This window comes from Lepisosteus oculatus, chromosome 18, assembly GCF_040954835.1.
Source record: "Lepisosteus oculatus isolate fLepOcu1 chromosome 18, fLepOcu1.hap2, whole genome shotgun sequence".
Lineage (NCBI taxonomy): Eukaryota > Metazoa > Chordata > Actinopteri > Semionotiformes > Lepisosteidae > Lepisosteus > Lepisosteus oculatus.
In genome coordinates this window covers 17,363,709-17,380,667 of record NC_090713.1, presented here as the reverse complement: position 1 = coordinate 17,380,667, position 16,959 = coordinate 17,363,709, and the positions used below count along the sequence as shown (strand labels likewise).

General features: G+C 46.9%; 1 gene segment (V, D, J or C); it reads right to left on the bottom strand.

Moving 5' to 3' along the window:
- Positions 1–2,323: 2,323 nt before the first annotated feature.
- On the bottom strand, positions 2,324–15,181 carry LOC102688492 (Ig kappa chain C region, B allele-like). The segment is given in 3 exon segments: positions 2,324–2,912; positions 6,455–6,594; positions 15,039–15,181. Coding segments are annotated over 3 exon segments (612 nt in total).
- Positions 15,182–16,959: the final 1,778 nt, after the last annotated feature.

Sequence of the window (16,959 nt, the reverse complement as noted above, 5' to 3'; positions counted from 1 at the left end):
CGATGGATAGAGATCCTGCAGGAGTACGACTTCACTGTCGTGCACCGTGCGGGGTCTCGCCATCTCAATGCCGACGCTCTCTCGCGGCGCCCCTGCGAGGCCGCGGACTGCCATCACTGCGCCCGGCGGGAGCAGCGTGAGGAGGCTGTCCGCACCGTGGCGGGGGTGAGCGCCGCGGCCACGGCCCGGGAGGGGCCGCTGGGGGTGGGCCTGCCAGACCTGGCGCAGCGTCAGGCAGCTGATCCTGACGTGGGCCCGGTGCTCCGCTGGAGGGCAGCAGGAGTGCGGCCTACACGAGAGGAGCTCGCCCCGCACCCGAAGTCCGTCAAGGCCCTCTGCGCCCTGTGGGAGGCCTTGGAGGTAAAGGACGGGGTGCTGCGCCGGGGGTGGCGGGTACCCTCCAGTGGCGAGGTACGGTGGCAGCTGGTGGTGCCTCGGTCGCTCCGCGGGGCGGTGCTCCGAGCGGTGCACGGCCAACCGGGTGTGGGGCACTTCGGCGGTAAAAAAACCCTGCAGCGTCTCCGAGGCCATTTTTATTGGGGTCTTTGCCACCGGGACGTGGAGCGGTACTGCCGAACGTGTGCGGTGTGCGTGGCGCAGAAGGGTCCCCCCGAGCGCTCTCGGGCCCCCCTCCAACAACACCAGGTGGGGGCTCCTATGGAGCGGGTGGGAGTGGACGTTTTGGGCCCGTTTCCGCGCACCGAGGCCGGGAACCGCTACGTCTTGGTGGCTATGGATTACTTTACGAAGTGGCCGGAGGCCTACGCCCTCCCGGACCAGAGTGCCCCCACGGTGGCCGATGCACTGCTGGAGGGGATGTTTGCCAGGCTGGGGGTGCCGGAGGAGTTACACAGTGACCAGGGGCGTAACTTCGAGTCCCAGGTCTTCGCCAGAGTGTGCCAGCGCCTGGGGATTACTAAGACGCGGACCACCCCGCTGCATCCCCAGAGCGACGGGTTGGTAGAGCGGTTTAATCGGACGCTCGCCACCCAGCTGGCCACCCTGGTGTCCCGGCACCAACGGGACTGGGACCGCCACCTCCCCCTTGCGCTCTGGGCGTATCGGACCGCGGTCCAGGAATCCACCGGGTGCACCCCGGCCTCGCTCATGCTGGGCCGGGAAATGCGAACACCGGTGGACCTGGTCTTCGGCCCGCCGCCCGGAGACGGGTCGGCACCGCCGGCTGGACCGGACTACGAGTGGGACCTGCGGCAGCGGATGCAGCGGGTGCACAGCTTTGCACGGACCCACCTGACACAGGCGGGGGTCCGGCAGAAGCGGTACTACGACCTGCGCTGCAGGGGGCCTGCCTTCCAGCCCGGGGACTCGGTTTGGGTGTACAACCCGCGGCGCCGCAAAGGCCTCAGTCCTAAGCTGGCGCCGTCGTGGGAGGGGCCCGCTGAGGTACTCGGGGTGGTGGGCGAGGTCTGCTACCGTGTCCGGTTGCGAACACGGGGGAGAGTGGTGGTCCTACACCGAGACCGCCTGGCCCCCTACCGGGCCCGGGAGGAGGAGCCGTGTGGGGAGGCTCCAGAGGAGCAGCCGGGGCCGGAGCCGGCCGATAGTGGGGCGTCCGTGGATCGCCAGCCGTCACCGCGGCGCAGCGGCCGCTCACGCAGGGTTCCGCAGCAGTTGGCCGAATACGAGTACAGCCTGAGGGGGGTGTTCGACGTCGGCGAGACGCCAGACGCTTCAGGTGGGGGCAGTGTAACGCCCTCGCCTGGTGGTGAGGAGGAAGCGCCCCTAGGCGCTCGTAGTACCGCTGGGCATGCTGGGAGTGGTAGCCGGGAAGAGTCTGAGGGTCAGCACGATGACCAGCGGCTGACCCTGCCTGTGTAAATAATGTCCTAGTAATTCTAGTGCCCTGTGTAGTCCTGTAAAAGTAGAGTGTGTTGTTAGGTAATTACCACCCTAAATGTGTGTACGTGTTCGTCAGTCTCCTCATGTGTGTGTAGATCCTGTGTTTGGTTTTTGGTGTGGTTGTAAAATAAAGCCAGTGCTTGGTTAATCGCGTCTCCACTGTTCTTTAGTTCTGAGAAAGAACCTGCAATACGCTACAATATTTTGCAGTTCTTTAATTTTGATGATGAAGATGTCAGGAAAATCAATAAAACTATTATTCTTTTTATTGTAATAAGAAGACAGTTTCCTCTCACTGACTTTGACCCCCTGTCTTTCAGTTAAAATCTGCCAGCTGCCTTTGATATGGAGGCTCTTGTTCTCTGTCTCTGTGCCACAGGGTCAAACAGGGTCCCTTTTCAGCCCGGAGTTCTTATATTCCTTTTCAGAAATTCAAACGCACACAAAGTGACACAACTCCAGATTCTGACTTCAATATTTTATTTGAACATCTAGAGCGAAACAAACAATGAAAAATGTCCTAGACTACGCAAACACACACCAGTTACCAGACAAGCTCTAGTGACGGCCAGAGGCTGAGACTAACATGCGAGGCTATTGAGCTGCTGCATGGCTCGACAGGATCTGCAGACACACTGGGGCCAAGGGGAGGGCGGCTCTTCCCCTCTTCTCCCAGGACAGCGGCTGAGCAGAGAGGCCCTGAGCCTGGCCGGGCCCGGCGCATCATGCCACGGCGCCCGTGCACTGACTCCTGTGGACGCTGTAGGAGGCCGGCGAGTTGTCGTGGGTCACCGTGCACACGTACAACTCCTTGGCCTCCCACTCGGCCTTGCTCAGCTTCAGGGAGCTGCTGCGGCTGAACTTGCCGTCCCTCCCCTCCTCGGCGCTGGTCAGGACCCCGCTGGTCACTTTGGAGCCGTCCACCGTCCACTCCACGCTAGCCCCCTCGGGGGAGTAGCCGCTGAGCAGGCAGAGCAGTGTGGCCGAGTTGGCGGACAGCTCACTGGGGGACGGGGGGAACAGCGACACTGTAGGCTTCACGGTGGCCCCGGCTAGGAGAGAGCAAGACAGAGCAGGGCAGAGAGTCAGGACTGGTGTCCAGCAGGAGACTGAGCCTCACTAACTTTGCACCAACACACAAACTGCTTTGGGACTCCTAGAAACACCACATGCACTTCTAAACAAAGATCAGGCTTTCTCCTACTCCTGTATCTGTAGTTTTAAAACTCAATAATTAACATCAATACATTTTTTTTAAGTTACACATATTATAAACGGGAGTGCTTTCAAAGAAGCCCCTTGACATCCTCAGATCAATGTGCTACAAGTATCCTAGTGAGCAGGACAGGTCTGTGCTTGTTTGGAGCCTTTCTGAGGTTCTGATGACCTGTCTCTGGAATCGTGGCGCCTGAGTTCTCTGCACCAGCTGTCCTGGACCAGCCCGGACTCCAAGCTGTGACCCTGAGCAGCCTGTTCACCTCTGATACAGAGAAGACAGGTCTGCAGAGTTGGCCAGCCCAGTTTCCTATGAGTTCACTGACACTTAGACAGAGCCACCAAGTGAACTAACACCCCATTCTACCTGCTGCTGAAATTCAGAATCAACAAATAGTGATTATTTTAGGAGGATTGTCTGCATGAAAGACTCGAAATAAGCCAATGCAGAATCTTCTCAATTTAAAGACAACATGTATTAATATATCTGCAACACATATCACTTCACAGGATCTTATTAAACATTACACTGTAAGTGTCAGTTCTCAGCGCTGTAAATTAAACTTCAGCTGTGGAGGTAATTGTTAGCTGAGACTGATCACAGGGTGATGCTGGTCTGGACTCAATTAGTGCTTGAATAATTTTCATTTGTTACACCTTGCAACAAGAATTGTGTAAACATAACATACTTGCAATGTATATGCACTTTAAGATTATTTTTGAAGTTTCTATATAACTTGAAGTTTAATACTATCATTAGGCATTACTAAAAAAAAACAACTGCGCTGGATCTGTCATCTGTGTTCCACTTCATGCTTTACTGAGCAGCACAGCAGAGGAAAATGTGTCTGAAGAAACAGCTGCAACAAAACCTGAAGATTTAAGTTCAAATACTTTCCCAAGGTTAATGAAATAACTTCAAAGCTTTTGATCCCGTGCTGATCTGTATATTAGAAGTCATCAATTCCTATATTTATTAAAATAATTTATAAAAGACTTACCTGCAGTTTGTCCATGATTAAGTTTTCAAAAATATGAATATACAGGTTTTATACTATTTATATTTATACTGTTTAATACTTATATCAACATCATTATTAATTACTACTATAGCAAAGATGATTAATCAACTGAAAGTAATTTAATTTAATATTGAAAATAATGATGATGATTTGTAAATTCCAACTGTATTCTGGTCTTACTAGAAGTAGTAGACATTAAATTTTGATAATTTATTTCATTAAATCATGTCTCTGTCTAAGGAGAAAACAACAGTATCTTTAGAAAACCATACTTCTCAACCGGGGTGAATTTTAAAATGCCAGTTAACCTCACCCTCAACAGTGACAGCAGCCTCCTGTTCGGTTAGGTTCTGTTGCCTACAGATCAGTATTGAAAAATAGCTTTACTTCTGAAGAAGCTCAAAACTGCCCAGTAATTCCTTTTAAACATATTTAAAAACCACTTCAGAGCCTAAAGATGTTTTGCTTTTCTCTGTTAAGCAAATACAATAAAAGAAAAAGAAACACAATTGTCTTTGCCATTCCTGTCTGAACGTGAACTGCAGTGATTAGACTCACTACAGTCTTTATGTCAAATCTGTCTGGCAATAGGAATTCAATAGAGCAGCAGTACTAGTGGAGTTTTGTCAGTTTGTTTTTAGCCTGCATTGAAAATTAAAGTTTGTAAGTGAAGTGCCTGACCTTGACTTACTTTTAGCAACCTGGTACAAAATACAAGGATAAGAAAACAATAAAACAGATTCCAGTCACTGACACTATGAGTGGAAATATTCTTACCTGTTTAAACATCATTAAAAAGTATTTTTGAATTGATGACCACAATTAAGAGAAGAAAAGGTTTATTTAGAGTTCAGAAGACTGGAGCAAACTGTTCCCTGAAGAACAAGACTTTGAAAGCCAACCTGAACACAGCACACGGCTGATAGTGATTATTACAGCTGAACATGTCACATAGGACACTGATTCAGAAAGGAAACAGGATCTAAAGAATAATGTAAAAGCACAGTCTGGCTCCAGGAGAAATGAAAGATTCTATACTGCTGAAATGTAAAAATTCCAGGACTTCCAAGTCTGCTGAGTTGAGAGAAAGAATCAGAGAAAGAAAATTCACTTACATTTCACCACCACCTTGGTTCCTTGCCCGAAAGTGCGCCACAGTGTTTTATTACCATAGAGAGGCTGTACAAAAACCCCCAGAGAGAGCACCCAGCTCTCCAGTGCACTGCCTGCTCTATGATCACTTGGAATCTTAAACTTTAGCATCTCAAGGTAGTTAATGGTGATATTACTGTGCTGCAGTTCAGATGAGTTTAAAATACCTCTTTTATAAATGAACATGCTGAGTTTAAGTATTCACCTTTTTTGTCACTATAATTAAGAGCATTAATTAAACTATACATTCAGATCTCTTAACAAAGAAAGTTTGTGTGAAAGCTTCCTTTCCCTGTGGAAGAATCAGCATTAATTTCATGAACCAGCCCAAAACACTGGGTCCCCCAAGACCGTTGAGGATCATGAGAGAGGAAAATGCCGCAGAAGAAGCTCGACTGAAGCAGCTTCTGTCCTGTCAAGATTTCCCTCCTCAATCATAAATATTCTATACTGTACATCAGTTAAGAATGACCAAGATCAGGAGACACAAAGCACACAGGATCACAGTTAAAATAGCATAAAAACATTTAAAAAGACAAGAAAAGTCTGCTGAGTTGAGAGAAAGAAGAGAAGTCACTTACATTTCACCACCACCTTGGTTCCTTGTCCGAAAGTGAGCCACAGTGTTTTATTACCATAGAGAGGCTGTACAAAAACTTCCAGAAAGAGCACCCAGCGCTCCAGTGCACTGCCTGCTCTACAGTATGTAATCACTATACTTTAATACCTTTCTTTTTGTTAATGGTGATATTACTGTGCTGCAGTTAAGATGAGTTTAAAATACCTCTTTTAGAAATGAACATGCTGAGTTTGAGTTTTTCCTCTTTTATTTCTCTCATTAAGTGCCCAAAACAACTCTCAAACTCTACATTTAGATCTTTTTACAAAGAGGGTTAGTGTGTGAAAGCTTCTTTTCCCTGTGAAAGAATCAGCATTAATTTCGTGAACCAGCCCAGAAGTCTGGGTCACTCAAGATCATTGAGGATCATGAGAGAGGAAAATGCCACAGAAGAAGCTCGATTGAAGCAGCTTCTGTCCTGTCAAGATTTCCCTCCTCAACCATAAATATTCTGTTCTGTACATCAGTTAAGAATGACCAAGTTTAGGAGGCACAAAGCACACAGGATCACAGTTAAAACATCACAAAAACATTTGAGCAGACAAACAAACCTGCGGAGTTGAATAAAAGAAGAGAAGTCACTTACATTTGACCACCACCTTGGTGCCTTGTCCGAAAGTGTACCACAGTGCTTCACTGCCATAGAGACGCTGTACAAAAACCTCCTGCTGCTGCAGAGAGCAGACCCTGCTCTTCAATACACTGCCTACTGCCAATAATGCTTTTCTTTAAGCTTTGCAATTATAACACGTAATTTGTCTTTATCACATTTTTAAGTGCCAAGTTCAATCAGACTTTATTTTCAAGGACAAACATGAGGCCTATCACTATCCTATGGATTCAAGTATGCATGAAGTGCAGAACACTTACAGAGAGACTTTCATAGCTTTCTGTTTCACAGTTAAACGTTATCCTCATTTTTAAAAAGACATCATACATGTTAAATGTAGCTAATGACAATGAAAATAGAACAAAGTATTATTCAATTGATGACCACTTTTAAGAGAAGAAGTTGGGGTTTATTTAGAGCAGAAGACTGGAGCAAACGTCACTTTGAAAGCCAGCCTGCTGTTGCATTCGAGCCAAATGTTACTAAACAAGGACATCCTGCCTGATCCTGATACCTGAATGTAAACTGTAAATTAAAGGTATCTGGGTATATGTATAAATCAAGGTTGTTTAATTTGTCTTTGCTGACAGAAGCATTTGTAATGTAAGTTCTGTGCAGCACAGTATATCCACCAGATGCACTGCTGAAGTTTTAGTAGATTGTATAACACCTGAAGGTCATTTCTGATCACAGACTATTCTTGACTCACATGTGACGTATGTACACTTAACATACCTTCATCCCTTTACTGAGGATTGTGATAAACTGTATTCCAAGATGAATCCACAGTCCTATAAAAATAATAATTATCCAGAATGTTTTTAAAAAACATCCAAAGACCCCACATTACAAATGTGAAACATTGATTTCAGTTCCATGTCAAGGTCAGTAAAGAATGCAGTTTCCAGCCAATGTAAGTTATTTCCATGAAATACAGTCAAGAATGGACTTTGGACCAAGGAGTTTCAGGACCATTCAGTCATTATTTGTAAAATCCTTCAGGATTCTAAAGCAAAAGGTCGCTCCATGAGTTATGGAATGTCTCCAGCATTCTTGTTGTTGTCTTAGAAACAATTTTAGCCCAGTGTCTGCTCCTGTCTTGTGTGCTGCTCACTCTGTCCAGCATGGATTGGACAGAAGCCATGTGTCAAAGACTCATTTGACACAAAGACCAAATCAAGCTGGATCTCCAAGACTCCGTGATGATGTCTCTCTTTGTATTTATCTGATGATGTGTCCCACTTCCAAAGTTAATGAGTCAGTAAATGGCCTTTAATTCCTCATCCCGGATAAACAAAGAATTCATGAGTATCCTCTTTTAGGACATAAGAGATAACATTGCTCTTGGCAAGTGATAAATATCCTTGATCCTAATGATGACTTCAATAATAAAAGAAACTGCTGGTTGGATTATCAATATGATCCATAATCCATTAAGACTCTTTCAAAAGATTCCTCCTCCATGTCATGGTCAGTGTCTTTCTGCATTTCATTCAGATCTTGCCTTGACTAGACATGCTCTTTGTTTCCATTTCCTATCCTAACACACCACCAACAAAACAACATTCCCCTTGTGAAGTGAGTAAGAGCCTTGAAGAACACAAGCAACCCTTGTAAGGTTGGAGTACTGAAGTGATCCTAGAAGATTCTCCCAACAGATCCCCGTGGTTTCTGCCTGGTTTCCCAATTAATATATATCTTACAGTCCTGCAGCCTTCCTGCCCAGTGGCAGTGTTTCAAGAGCACAGAAACTGTGCACATCGAATCCCTTCTTAAATTGTAAGTTCACTGGTGCTTTGCACACACAGGTGTTAACATGGGTTGTTGACTATGGTTACAGTTGAAATAACAGTAATTAAATGCACCACAGATTACAAACAGTAAAAAGCCATTCAGGCAACCTCACTATCTAAAACAGCAAGATCACATATTAAACTGCAGAACCATTGTCTGTGAACTTCAATTGATACTGTCTGTTTTTGGAGGAGAGATTGTAAAAGGCTTGATCTTCTTTTTTGTATGTGTACATACTGTGTAGTGATGTACAAGATGTTACAACATGATGTGTTGAAAAGCTACAATTTTTCTCACATGGATACTAATTCTTTTCTTTAAAAAAATGTGATCAAGATAAATATTCAGTGTTGCAAAAAAAACAAAGAATGTGAAAAATCTAGATAGATTTTACAATTGTTTGTGAAAGAAGCTGTCTCCTGCTTTCTTCCTGTATCCTCAAATGCTTGTTTGGAAAAATGATAAACTCTCAAGTTTCAAGGCTAAAACTGGAAAGGTTGGGATTAATTAATGTTCAGTTTATGAATCATACATAAGTAGTATTCCAGACAGGCTAGCCTTCTCAAGTTGGAAGAAATTGCACTGTAAAATTCTGTAAACCCATTTCTTATATAGCAAAGCTGATGTTTTCTTTGCTGCTCTAAAAATATTGTCTGACACCTCTTTCACTGCAATTTTGTGAAGACAGGTGTGTGTATTTTTCAGGGTATCTGTGAATATTGCGACATTTTATTCATTCAGGTGCTTGTAATGACCTCATACAAAAGGAACAAAACAGTGGGTCAGAACCATTGAGTCACATTGCAAATTGGGGTATAGTCTGGGGTCAATTCACACTGAAGAACATCAGACACAATCAAATTTCAAAAACACATATCATTCTTTAAAACTGGCTAAAGGAAGAGCTTTTAGCACGTACATGTAAATGACAGATTCCTGATCTACTATCTACTGATCTACAGATCTACTGATCTTCTATCCCAAGAGGTTAGTGATCCACTAACCTAAAATGATTTGCATTAACAGGTAGTAGCCCGTACAGCAGCACACATTTGACAGTAATTAGTTTTTAATCTGCTGCTCGGAGGGTCAGTCTTCACTCTGGGATGAGACGAGTGTGAGTGTGTATCATAGCCAACTTTACCACAGGGCACACACACAAGGGAATATCCACAGGGAATAACACCCAAGAAGGTTTCTGGAGTGTTCAGTAAAAATTTGGCTTCACCGTCCTGGTCCTTTTGGCCAGAGAACGGGGAGGCAGGGACCCCCTGCAGAGTGAGGAGTGACCAAGGGGCAGCTGCAGAGGTAGAGATGGTGTGGAGGAGGGATGTAAAAAGATGTATGAGAGGGAGATAAGGGGATCACATACAGTATCTATAATGTTTTAGGTGAGGAAGTGACGTCAGAGGTGATTTTGAATTACTGAGAGCTGAGTCTGATTGAACTTGGCTCTTGTCATCCCTCCTGAACTTTTTTTCTAAACTCCATTCATTAGCACACTGTGTAAAAATGATCCCCAGCAGTAGATGAATCTTGAAGAATAAATCATTAGTAACTCCACCAGTTTAGCTACAGGAGTCTAATATGAGACAAAATGTTTGTCAATAATACTGAGAACATTGATGCTTACAGTATGATCCAAAAACTCTTTATTACTCTGACTGTTGTGTCACTAGCAGCAACAGACCATTTCCACACTCAGACATGAGAGGGGTCTAACACAAGCAGGTCACTGGCTCAAGACGAAGGGCCACACAGGCGAAGGGGTGAGAGCCCTCTGCTTCTGAATCACAGTACGAACAGGTTACAGTTAAACACCACTATCTGCAGTTCTAATCTGGGAATGAAGCTGAGAATCCGGGCTGGGCTATTCCGTACACTCGGATTTCTTCAGGGGTGATGAGAGGGGAGTCTGGGAGCTGTGGGTGGCCTCAAAGACCACAGTGCCCACTGAGGACCACTCAGCCTCTGACAGTGTCAGGGTGCTGCCCCAGCTGTACAGGCCAGTGCCGTCCAGGAGGCCGGGGGTCTTGGTGACTTTGCTGGTCCACTGTCCACTACAGGCTCCAGCCAGACAGGAAGCCCCTGCTGGCCAGACCCAGTGGCGTGGCCAATTTCTTCTCCAACAGCTCCCTGCTGGAGGGGGGCAGGATGTCAGCGAGAGCCTAGTGTCACCTGGGAGAAAAGCAACATGGAGTGAGGCTGGAGAGAAGAGGCACATCGTCTCTCAGCATAGGACAGCAATGAGAGGTTTGGGAGAACCAGACATAAAGAAATAAAGATACATTTCACACAGGAACTGAGGGAAATTTTAGCTAAAATGATCCCTCACACGTGTTCGACCTCATTTAGAATACTGAGGTCATAAAAGCATGAATAAATCAATTCAATGTGTGAAACAAAGATATAATTTCATTTCTTCAGTCTCAGATGGAGGATCTTATCATATGGGGGTGGATGAGTGGAGGGCTTGACACATGTGTTCACAATCCCAGCCTAAGTCTCTGTGAACAGTGCACAGAAGCCTGGAGGCAGTGTGTTTCCCCACCTTTCTTGTTTGAGCTGCTGTTAAAACGCTCAGCCAATCCTTATGAAGCATGACAAGATCTTCCAGTTTTTGGATACTGATACATTATCTCGGAGGGAAAGATCACCAATTGGATCCGATCTTAAAATGCTTTTATCTGTGCTTTAACTTGCAGGACATGTGTCAGAGAATAGGAAATCCAGCTTGGGTCTAGTACCTCCCTGTCACGCCCCACACTCTCCCTCGCAAACGACGTTACATTCCTGGAACCTCTGCTTCCCAATCTCATCCCTGATTGAACCCAGCACATTCTCACATGCATCAGATTCCTCAAATTCTCACTCCCTAACCAATCATCCAATCACACCCCTTTCCTTTCAGTATTTAAACCCCCCTTCGCACACCTTCCCACGCTCACTATCGAGAAGCCTATCTTAGTATTCTCCAGTGTGCGTTTCCTAACCTTTTGACTGATCTCCCGTTATGAATCTTCTGCTTCCGCCTCTTGACCTCGCCTTCTGGATTTTGCCTTTGAATTGTTTTGAATATCTCTCGTTACCGGACCCTCTGCCTCCCTTATCGACCCAGCCTTTGGATTTTGACTTTTGGATTGTCCCTTTGCTACTCTGTGTCCTGTGGGATTCCGGTCACGCATAAGGATCCTCCTATTCCACGTATTGGTTCCCTGACAGAATAGTGAGCCATATTAAAATGGATCCAGCGGACCAGAGTCAACTTTCTATTCTCCTTGAACACTCCCGGAACTTGGACCTGCTAACTACTGCAGTCCAGCAACTAGCTGACCACTTTGCACTTCCACTGTCTCCCCCACCTGCAGCTCCTGCCCCTGCACCCCCGCTTCAAACACAAACTAATCTTCTACCCCCTCCCCTCCTGGAAAAATTTGATGGCGACTCCTCCAGTTGTCAGGGCTTTCTGACTCAATGTCAGATGGCTTTCCACATCCGCCCAGACTGCTTCCCCACCGATAGAGAAAGAATTGCTTTTATGGTATTTTGCCTCTCTGGACGAGCTCTGGAATGGGCTGGACATCTGCTCTCTCGAAACGCTCCTGAGACTGCTAACTTCCACCTTTTTCAGACAGCTCTACAATCTGCCTTTGGGCAGTTGCACTCTCGCCATCTCATTGTTGCACGCCTCACGTCCCTTACTCAAGGATCTCGCTCTTTTCAGGACTACTCTTCCGAATTCCGTTTTCTGGCTGCTCAACTCGCTTGGGATCACAATGCCCTGATTCACTACTTCCGCCTTGGATTATCTGATGAACTCAAGGATCACGTTGTGCACCTGCCCCAGGACTTCCCATCACTTGACTCCTTCATTTCTCGAGTTTTTGAAGTAGAGCACAGGCTTCAACAGCGAAGGTCGGACAATCAGACCCCTCCCACACCCTCCCAACTGCCTTCCTTCCATAGACTGACCTCTGAGGAAAGAGATTGCCGACTTCGTGAGGGGCGTTGCCTTTACTGCGGTTCCCCTGATCACCTCCGAGCCGCCTGCCCCAGTCGCCCTCCTCGCTCCTATCCACCTGCTGTTATGGCCGGTGTCACTTCTTCCTCTCCCAGATCTGGACTCTTTCTCCCAGCCACCCTGTCATGGACTACTGGACAGATCTCTCTCTCTGCTTTTGTTGATTCGGGGTCCGAAGAGAACTTCCTAGACTCTGGACTCGCTTCGTCCTGGAATATTCCCCGGTTGCCAGTCACCCAGCCCATTCGGCTCCTCACTCTTGATGGCTCCCCCCTCTCCCCTGGTCTGGTGAAGTGGCAGACCCCTCCCCTCACTCTTCGCATCGGCGCCACCCACCAGGAAGTCATTCGGTTCTTTCTCATTCAATCCCCTTCTCACCCATTGGTTCTTGGTTTCCCTTGGTTACGGATTCACAACCCACACATCTCCTGGTCACAAAGGGAACTCACAGCCTGGGGTTCCCATTGCCTTTTGCATTGTTGTCAGCTTCCTCAGAAAGTTTCCGTCTCCTGCATATCTCAAGATAACCTCCCCAATATCCCTTCCCAGTACTCGGATCTACACCTAGCCTTCAGTAAACAGAAGGCCCTATCCCTCCCGCCTCATCGCCCATCTGACTGTCCTATAGATCTAATTCCAGGGGTTCTACCCCCTAAGGGCCATGTCTATTCACTTTCCAACGAGGAGACTCAGGCTATGGAAGATTATATCCAGGAGTCCTTGGAATCTGGTTTCATCCGCCCCTCTTCCTCACCTGCCTGCGCCGGTTTCTTCTTTGTTAAAAAGAAAGATAGCTCTCTCAGACCCTGCATTGATTATTGCGGTCTGAATAACATAACTATCAAGAACAGTTATCCCCTTCCTCTGATTTCATCGGCTTTGGAATCACTCCGGGGCGCCACTATTTTTTCTAAACTGGATCTCTGCGGTGCGTATAATTTGATCCGCATTCGGGAGGGTGACGAATGGAAGACGGCATTTATTACTACCCACGGTCATTATGAATACCAAGTAATGCCGTTTGGACTGATTAATGCTCCTGCTGTCTTTCAGGGGTTCATGAATGACATCTTTAGGGATATCTTGCACAAATATGTCCTGGTATACCTGGATGATATTCTAATCTTTTCCCGAAGTCCCCAGGAGCATGTCTCTCATGTGCGTGAGGTTCTTCATCGTTTGATTCAGAACAAACTCTACGCCAAATTGGAAAAGTGTACTTTCCATGTTAAAAGAATCCACTTCCTTGGCTACATCCTCTCACCCCTGGGCATTGAAATTGACCCTGCCAAGACTGAATCCATACAGAACTGGCCAACCCCCCAGAATTTAAAACAAATTCAACGCTTCCTGGGATTTTCCAATTTTTACCGCCGTTTTATTAGGAATTTCAGCTCTGACGTCCCCCCCATTACAGCCCTGACCCAAAAAGGTCCTGATCAAGGGAAATGGACTCCTGAGGCAGACCAAGCTTTCCTTCATCTCAAGAGACTGTTCACCACAGCCCCCCTCCTCCGTCACCCAGACCCCAACCTTCCATTCATTCTCGAGGTGGATGCCTCAGCCAACGGAGTCGGTGCCATATTATCTCAATGTCATGGAGAGAAGGGTATCCTCCACCCCTGCGCCTTTTTCTCCAAAAAATTGTCCCGGGCCGAGACTAATTATGATGTTGGAGACCGAGAACTACTGGCTATCAAGCTCGCCCTGGAGGAATGGAGACACTGGTTGGAGGGGGCCCTACACCCTTTTACTATTCTTACGGATCATAAGAATCTCTCTTACCTACAAACTGCCAAACGTTTGAATCCACGCCAGGCCCGCTGGTCACTTTTCTTTTCTAGGTTCCATTTTTTTATTACTTATACACCGGGATCCAAGAACATAAAGGCTGACGCCCTATCTCGCCTCCATGATCCTCCTGGCTTTTTGGACCCTTCTGAACCTATTATACCCCCTGAGAGAATTGTGGCTGCTATTAGATGGGACCTGGAGAACCAAATCAAACGTGCACTTCACAACCAAACCGTTCCCCCCCAGTGTCCTCCAGACAGACTCTTTGTTCCTGATACCATACGCTCCACTGTTCTTCGCTGGGGTCATGACTCACTATTTGCAGGTCACCCCGGTGTCAAACGTTCCTTGGAATTCATCTCTAGACATTTCTGGTGGCCATAACTATGAGGACTGATGTTACCGGGTACGTGCAGGCCTGTCCCATCTGTGCCATGTCCAAATCCTCCCGTCTTAAGAAGCCCGGTTTACTCCAACCACTCCCAACCCCTAGAAGACCTTGGTCCCACATCTCAGTGGATTTTCTTACAGATCTTCCTGAGAGTCAAGGCAAAACTACCATTATGGTCGTGGTAGATAGATTCTCGAAGTTGGCTCATTTCATTCCTCTTCCTGCCCTTCCATCTGCTCAAGACATGGCTGACCTCTTCAGACTTCACGGCATTCCTGAGGATATTGTATCAGATCGAGGACCTCAATTCATTTCAAGATTCTGGAGAACTTTTTGCAAATCTCTCGGGACTTCCACATCTCTCACGTCTGGCTATCATCCTGAATCCAATGGACTGACGGAAAGAACCAACCAGGACCTTCTTACTTACCTTCGATCTTACGTCTCTGCTTCTCAAGATGACTGGGTCTCTCTCCTCCCCTGGGCTGAGTATGCCCATAACTCTCTCTCTTCCTCCACCACTGGAATGTCTCCCTTCTATTGCTCTCTAGGATACCAACCCTCTCTTCTCCCGGACTCTATCCCTGATTTGGATATTCCCTGCCTCCAGACGCGCCTCACTTTCCTCAAGAGGATTTGGAGACAAGCCAGATCCGCCCTCCTGAAGACCTCCTTGCGGCAGAAGACCACCGCTGACCGTCATCGACGACCTGTGCCCAGACTACGACGAGGACAGTTTGTCTGGCTGTCTACTAAAAACTTACCCCTTAGACAGCCTTCACATAAGTTGGGACCCCGTTTTATTGGACCTTTTCGCATCCTCTCCCAGCTCACCCCTGTAACCTATCGTCTTGCTCTTCCTCCAACTCTCAGGGTGCACCCCTCCTTCCACGTCTCTCTCCTGAAACCCTACCACAGATCCCCCCTCTCCCGGCCTCGGCCACCTCCACCCCCACCACGACTCATTGACGGTCTGCCTTCCTACACGGTCAATAAGATCTTGGATGCCTGCTGGCTCCGAGGTCGCCAACAATTTCTAGTCGACTGGGAGGGCTATGGTCCTGAGGAACGTTCCTGGGTCTGGGAGAAAGATATTTTGGATCGTAGCCTCATTGATGACTTTGTTCGTACTCGCTCTCTGAGGTCGTCAGTAGCCGACCCTAAAGGGGGGGTACTGTCACGCCCCACACTCTCCCTCGCAAACGACGTTACATTCCCGGAACCTCTGCTTCCCAATCTCATCCCAGCACATTCTCACATGCATCAGATTCCTCAAATTCTCACTCCCTAAACAATCATCCAATCACACCCCTTTCCTTTCAGTATTTAAACCCCCTTCGCACACCTTCCCACGCTCACTGTTGAGAAGCCTATCTTAGTATTCTCCAGTGCACGTTTCCTAACTTTTTGACTGATCTCCCGTTACGAATCTTCTGCTTCCGCCTCTTGACCTCGCCTTCTGGATTTTGCCTTTGAATTGTTTTGAATATCTCTCGTTACCGGACCCTCTGCCTCCCTTATCAACCCAGCCTTTGGATTTTGTCTTTTGGATTGTCCCTTTGCTACTCCGTGTCCTGTGGGATTCCGGTCATGCATAAGGATCCTCCTATTCCACGTATTGGTTCCCTGACACTCCCTACCTCCCCAACACCTGGGGAAATAAGTCCAGATTTGTGGTTCAGGTGCTCTAGCAAGACCTCTCAGTACAGAGGTCAGGAAGATGCACAGCAGCTTCATGGCAATGTCTGGGATAGACTTCCCCCCCAAGGGTAGCGGCCTGTACATTATTTCCCTCCTGAGTCTTTCCTGCTTCCAAACCAATAGAAAATGAAACATCAATCTCCTCAGCCACATAACAGTGTGGGATTGGGAAGGTGGGAGGCAGAAAATTAATAATAAGCCCCACCCCCTACTGTCTGTCACAGTTGCTCACCACCAAACCACTGGAGTCCAGTCTATGGGGGGGACTCATGGTTCTGCTGCTGATGGGGTTATAAACAGTCACCCGGTGAGGAATCTGAATAGGGAGATCAACATACATGCATACAGCAGCACTTAGTCCTTTTCCAGCAGCCCATCTAGGGCATAAGCAGCAAGATTAACTGCCCGCAGTAGCACTTCTATATACATATATTCGTTTACATACACAGATTGCCCAATAAAGCACTACAGTATATCTTCTGTACCTATCAAGACATCTAATAATTCTAATTATAAATCAAAGAGTTGTGTCAGTGAAAATAAAGTGGTGTGAAGTCTCGTATGCAGCTGTACCAAAACCTGCACCAAACTGCTCTTTCCCAGCCCTCCACTGTCAATGTCTTCCTTTCAGTTCTTCTTATTCTAACTTGATTTTCTTTCTGTGGTGTTTGACTAGAAACTTTATCGATGTACAGTACTGAAATAATTATTACTAAGACTTACAGTACATCTAAGGCTGAAGTCTCCAGCGCCACAACAGACATGTCTGACAGTCAGATG